The sequence below is a fragment of the Opisthorchis viverrini genome, assembly GCF_000715545.1.
Source record: "Opisthorchis viverrini unplaced genomic scaffold opera_v5_43, whole genome shotgun sequence".
Classification (NCBI taxonomy): Eukaryota; Metazoa; Platyhelminthes; class Trematoda; order Opisthorchiida; family Opisthorchiidae; genus Opisthorchis; species Opisthorchis viverrini.
In genome coordinates, this window is record NW_008751699.1 from 2,245,376 (window position 1) to 2,252,320 (window position 6,945).

Here is a 6,945-nt window from a genome sequence, read left to right on the forward strand (position 1 = left end):
TGTATACTTTCAGGGTGGGTAAACAGCCGGGATGTTAGTGAGTCAGGTCGGACTCATTGCCCATTTGATGTTATCAGGGCTGAATATAGAGACAGTCACAATCACAAGGTACATCGAATCGACAAGGACACTGTCCGTATCTCAAACGTTCTTCAGCACGCTACCGAAAGCGAAGCCTCAGTAGCTGAGGTACAAACTTCTGCTGAGTAGATGAGGTACTGCTGAAAGTTATATAAACGAAACTGTTCAATAAACAATTGAGATCAGGGGAGAAATTGTATTACACGGGAGCGTCTAAGTTATCTGCATCTGGTACAAGTAGAGGAACCGAAAATCGTATAGTAGTGACACCCTTTTACAACACAGCCACTGTACGAAAGCAGAAGTACGTCCACGTAGCCCAATTTCATTCAGGAAAATTGAAAAAGCGAGTGGTTGTTTCAGAAGTGCTGTGTGCCTGACTTCGAAATTGTCATGCTATCGACAACAGGAAGCCTTCGATTTCATGTGCCGGCTACCCCTGAAACGATCACGGCTGGTACGATCTAGATTAACGTCGACCACAGGGACGATTGGAATCCAAATATATGACTCACATCTTTGCGTCCAGAAGAAACTTGTGTGACCTCTGAATATGAGTTGGCATGTGCCAAATTCGGTCCACAAACAGAGTTGGTTGGAAGCCATCCTTACCCAGGAGATTTCCCGGGAACATCACAAACGAGAGATTCAGTTGGATTCTAGGTGAGTCCCTCGAAGAACTAAGTTAGTTTGCAAATGAGTGTATTTTGTTAATTTCCTACAATTTGGTTTCAAGTAGAACATAAGGTTGACGCAAACCCGGGGACTGCGCCTACCTGATGGGCCCAACTCGGGGACTGCGTCTACCTGATGAGCCCCAAGAAGGGCAAAACCGATCGTGGGCTGTCGAGGGGGTTTTCAGCAACCTTATGAGTAGTGCTTACGAATATACTTATTCCTATTCTTATCTCACGACGTAAACACAAACTTTGTTCTTCTGAACGCAATTTGCTGTTTGTTGACTGTCTGAATAATCTGGCAGTTCCAAAACGATGACAGCAGCAAACAAAACGTCTTTTGGACGTGCATTAGGAACGATTACCCTAATTGGAGTAGCGCAACCAGTATGCATGAACTAAACTAATTTCTCCGGCAGTATTCAGCGCCCAACGGGAAGATCATTCATCAGAAGTGACGTGTAGGGTGACGTGTAGCAAAATCAGATTGCTGAGAACCAGAGCCGTGTTACCGAGTTCTCGAAGTACTCCGCTATTCCACAAACTATCCGCCAGGGACAACTTGAGTGCCCTAGCAAATGGAAACCAATATCTAACCACTTACTTGGTCGCCAGGCTGTGAATTACGAAAAATTATTTTCATCAATATGTCCAACATCCTCACGCATCGTCAATAACTAGAAGTACAACTATGCTCGCGTTTGATCTGCTGCTCGTGACTCAGTTACCAGTGAGCTAACTAGCATGTGTTCATTGCTTAAAACACTGTCATATTATGGTGCATGAGACAAACTACATTCCGACAGGTGGTGGTGGTGGTATCTCTTTTCAGGTGCAAGAAATGTATCTTTCTATCATTGCTTTGATATCAAAATCGATAAGTGAAAAACTGTCTATCATCCCCACAAAGATTATTTAAGCTGGGTGAAAATTAAAGAGAGGGGAACCTAATACATACGGAGTTTTTGGTGGAATGTTCTCAGTTCGAGTCTGTGAAATTTTCTTACAGGCATCCTGAAGGCACACATGTCTCCCCCTCGTTGTACATGTGTCGTCGTCCTTCTTGCTTATCTAATTAAATGCACGCATACACGTAAGAAAATCACCACAGGACAGCTGAAAAATGTTAGCCAAGGCAGTGTTATTGACGCCAGCATGCAGCTGATCCCATAAGTGGAAATGAACAGTTGGCAATCAGTATGACAGCAATGTTCTGCGCGTTTGTAGGAAAAACTGAATTCTATTCAATAAAGGGGACGTACCTGAATTGGCAACTTGTCGCCTCCTTTTATGTGAGCAAACCGGTGTGAATAGGGACAGAAGTTAACTGGGTTAAAATTGTAGAGAAATCCTCAATGCTTTTGTCCGCAAGTCATGTGTAAGATGCGTTTAAGCAGGCAGACCGAATTTCAATCGTTTTAGTTTTTTCAGACTGGACGAAGGGGCTCGATTCAAGGCAGTCATATACAATGTTCTGCAGTTTCAGCATACGCTGGCTGATAGTCACCACATACCGGTGTTATGTGGTGTTGTATAGACACCTAATGGCTGGCGGTTCACATTAATCTAGGCCGTCTATCTAATCATTATGATTTTGGAAGTAAAATATCAATGCGAAATATAGTGGCATCAAGTTCCAATTCTTCCTCGCAAGTCATAAGGAATGTGCTTCTAGAGGCAGTCGGGTTGCAGTATTTTGGATGGCTGATCACATCTTGTCGGGCAGTAACAAGATGCATTGATTCTTCTTGGAAAAACGGTGGATAGTGACCTCCTAATTCTAAGAAAAATACGTGCGTAAACAGTCTAAGTCGCATAGTATTTCAATAGCTCAGACAGGCTATCTGATCGAACTAATTTTGCTGAAGACTTTCAATCCCTAAGTCAGGCGACTACTGTCATTAATGAACCCATAAATTCACCGCTTCACCATTTTGCTACCCCTTATTTCTGCACGTCGCAGATGGTTCAGAGATGTAGTATCTAAAACCAATCACCGTATAAGCAGGTCAGCTGCGCTAACTACATGTTCGTCTTCCAAGGGTGAGGAACAATGTGCATTAATAGCTTCACCTCCATAATTTCCTATGCAGAGCAAATTATATCCAAACACTTCTGAATGGAAACTCAATCGTGCACGATACAATGGGTCTACTCTTTCACGAGCATATTCGGAAGAATCTCTGAGGATCTCTCGACCATCCGATGGTGAGTCTTGTTGGCAGCCGACATTGTTTTTGGCGACTTTCTTTAGCCATGTGCAACTTTCTCATTTGTACAATAACCTGTCTCGACTGAATGAGCCAATTGCATAATCACTACAATGATAATGCTTAGAAGCGAAGTCATGTTATTCTATGGACTTTAAAGTACTGTCAACTAAACCTGTACTTTTGAAAAACCTTTCTGAACCTAAATGTTACAAAAGAAGGAGAAGCCGTAATCATTGTTTACAAACAATCATTCAAAAGAGGATTTGTGAGATGATCCCGCTACCGTTTCCGAAAACGAGACTTTAAGACGATTGCATCCAATGAGATTTTATGATTCAGTACGTAGTGTGAGGTGATCGAGGGATGAGTTTTCGCCCTGTAAATGAAACGAACAGTCACAAGTAGCTCAAAGGAAGAACAGAATTCACTCAGTCTATAAAACTTCCATCGGAGAAGTTGAGCAGGAGAGTCAACCAGCGGAAATCGGTATCAATGGATACTAATAAATGCTCAAGTTTCCTACTTCCGAACGACCGGCTACAGCAAGCTAGTTTTCGTAACAAAATTTTGCTTTACTAGATCTCCGTTAGCATGCCCGCCCGACTGTGTAATGATTTGCACAGCAGCTGACACGTGATAAGTGCAACTGACCAGGGGACTACGAAAGGTGCGTTGCACTGGAGACATACGACTGATGGCACATACAATGTTTTGGCCCAAGTTCTTGTGGTTCCGAAACACCGGGGCCAGCTCCGCTTTTGTTAAGTCGATTAGGTTCATTCCATTTCTTATGTATCGGAAAGTTTGCTAGTTGGCACTAGTGTGCTTCATTCGCGGCCTGGCTGAAAACAAAAGACGCTTCGTCATCATGTTATGATGAGATGGCAAGTTATTTGGGTAGACTCGGTATGACGTATTTTTTGCGATCGGGTCGTTTACCAAAAAACCGCTAGAGAAATGCCGGGCTAAGTAAACAGATCTGGCACTTAACAACTTACTTACTGAAACTCGTCAGGGTGGGATCCCTTCATTCACACTATTAGCCTCTACCCGAGTTCCAGTTTTCTTCTCGTTTGCTTAGATATCGTAAAAAAAATGGCAATAGATCACGTATTGGTACTTACAAAAACGTTTCGGTCACCCATCCACAGCAGGACTAATCACTTACGGTAGTCAGATTCTGTGTTTCGCCTCAGCTACTGGGTGACCAAAATAGGCCGATCACTATTCGCCGCTGTGCTAGCCACAAGTTAATAAGCCTGGCGCAGGACATTCAGTTGAAATGGACCACCTCAGATGAGAGTTTCAGATGATAGTCAGTCTTCCGCCAAGACCAAATTCGTGTGCCAATGAGAGAAGTTGCTATGTTATGTCCAATGTGGGTTCAAGTAGGACATAGATTCGACGGAAACTCGTAGACTCCGCCTACCTGACGAGCCCCTAGAATGGCGAAACCGGTTGCGGGTTGTTAAAGAATTGTTAAAAGCCTTATGAGTAGTGTGTTACGCTTACACCGTTTTCCTCTTATTATTTTCTCAGAGTACCACATTTCTTACGGTGTGCTAAACCAGTTGTCAGTGCTTATCTCACTTGCATGCTTGTTTAATTAATTGCAACTATTTGCTTGTTTATGTGTTCACATAGAACCAAAATTATATTTTATACCGTGTCCGTATAGAACGAAAAAAGGTTGCCTTCAATCATACCCCAACACGTTTAGCTTTTTTGCTCAAATTTGGTCGATTCCCTATTCATCGAGAAAATCTTCCGTTTTCGAGGGACAGAAAATGTCGTATGGGTCGTTCTTGAGCTTGGCAATTAGTCTCTCGGGGATTGAGTTTGTGCATCAACCGTCCGAGATGTCGAATAGCGCCCATCTCAGTGGTTGCACTCGAAGAATGGCATGAACAAACCGTAATGAAATATTGTTAGGCCCCTTTGTTCGCTAGAATCCGTCTGGCGGCGTTTGTGATCATACTGGTGGTGGTTCGAATTGCGATCTAGGTGTGATCATACTAGATGTTTTTATTCATAGATTTTTTCTTAGAAAGGGCGCTTTGCTGAAGCAACAGTTTAAAGGAGAATATTTTTAGTCGATCTAAAGACTCAATGTAACAAGGTATTACCTCACAATGGCGCTGATGAGGAAACCCGTCAGAAAACTAGCCCACAATGTTTGCAAAGTAAAAGAATACCTAATGATGTAAGACCGTTTTGCGCACACACACACACACAGACAGACGCACGCACACTTTTCAAAGTAAGTTGACAGACTACAGAAACATCGTATTATGAAGAATCACCGATGCGATCAACCGCTTATTTGGAACTTGACCAAAAGCCTCGCTCATCCGAGATTAGCCTGTCAATGACACCTCGCATGAAATCCAGTCTCAGTAACTTTACGTGAAGTGCGTTTAACTGAGTGTTTATAATGCACCTGATTTTTTCATTCTGACTACGCAAAGTTTTGGCTTATGTTACGAGTATGTTAGTAATTCCGTGGTGTGTCCACTGAGCGCTTTCTGCCTCGACCTAATATGCAAATGCTACGGGAATATATGCGAATATTTCCCATCTCCCTTACTTTTCAAAAACAGCTCCACATCCGATTGACTGGTAATGTAACTGACAGATATAGGAACCAGTGTACAAGCTTCCAAATTAATACATGATATCATATTTCGTTTCATGATTTTATCAGCTAATTCGAGCGATTTAAAATGCCTCCAGAACCGCATGGATAGATCCAACAAGGACAACAGTTTAGAATGGTTCGGCGTCCATCCAACTGGCCCCATGTGGTATGCAACGATGTTCTCGTGGCTACCCAAACGTCGAATCCGATCATTATCATCATCACCATCATCATTGTCAGCTGAAATAACCGCGTGCTCGTTGTACAATAGTTGTAGCTGTCGTAGTTTCGTTCACCAGTGATTCGGAGAGGTGGGGTATGTAGCTCCGCATTGGAAGCGAGAGCTGATAAATTCGTGCGTAAATACAGCGCTGTAGGTGGACGGTGAAGTGGGGGGTTGGAGCTATGCATTGAAGGCAAGAGCTTGGATGCATGAGCGCCAATTGAGGACGCGATTGGCCCATGTCTGACAATGTCTCTAACCATTGATACGGCCCGTCTCGGGGTCTCCATACTGGAAGACGGCAATGACCATCGCAGCTGAGTTTGCTGGTAATGGCTTCTATACTTCGCTGCCAATTCATTGTTTGACCGCCTCTGGCTCTCTTCCACCCTTCACGTGGTTGTCCGAAAAGAGCCCTTCGAGGAAGTCGGTCGACTGGCATACGAAGTACGTGACCAAGTCGAATCTGATACAAAGTCGATAAGCTCTCAAACCAGTGAAATGGCTGCAAATCGCACCTTGTTTCATTCAGGTGTTTTGAAGTCCCTCAAAGTGGAGCACCACATCTGTTTGAATGTTTGAATGTTCTAGACGTATTCATGAAGATTTGCATTTACAATTGACCCCGTTCAGTTAACTAGAACGACCAAAATATACAGATTGTAACGGTCGCCGTTAGCCAACTTAGAAGACCCATGCAGAGATTCAAGGTTGAAATAGAGGTTGCTTTTCTAGCTACGTATAACACAAGAAGCAATGACTGCAATCCGGAGGGTAGAAATGTTACTGTGCATATGTGAGGATCTGATTCACCATCAACAGGAATTTCGCCAGAAGAATGTGTTTAATCAAAATTCTGAACTGATTTGGTCATGCACACCGCAACTCGAATCGTCGTCCTTCCAATTCAAAGTGTGAGAACCTGGCAGCAAGATATCTTCTAATATAAAAGAGCTTTATATGGAAAACCCTAAAAATACTTACCAAATCCTGAGATTGTAGAAACCTCACCGAGTGCCACGTTATCCCCAAAATGTGGGCCAGCCAATAAGTGGTTTGATCTTCCAACCATACATGGTAGTCCTACACTGTCGAAACGGTGGTTTTCCACAT

The 6,945-nt window shown here is 43.2% G+C and overlaps 1 protein-coding gene across 1 annotated transcript in view; it reads left to right on the plus strand.

The window, feature by feature from the left end:
* Window positions 1-6,945, plus strand: part of T265_13176 (hypothetical protein) — a gene marked incomplete at both ends in the record, with an annotated part of 46,000 nt that overhangs the window by 21,411 nt on the left and 17,644 nt on the right. The window contains one exon of the mRNA XM_009167597.1: window positions 2,852-2,966. Coding sequence (XP_009165861.1) covers window positions 2,852-2,966 — 115 coding nt within the window. The remainder of the gene's footprint in view (window positions 1-2,851; window positions 2,967-6,945) is intronic.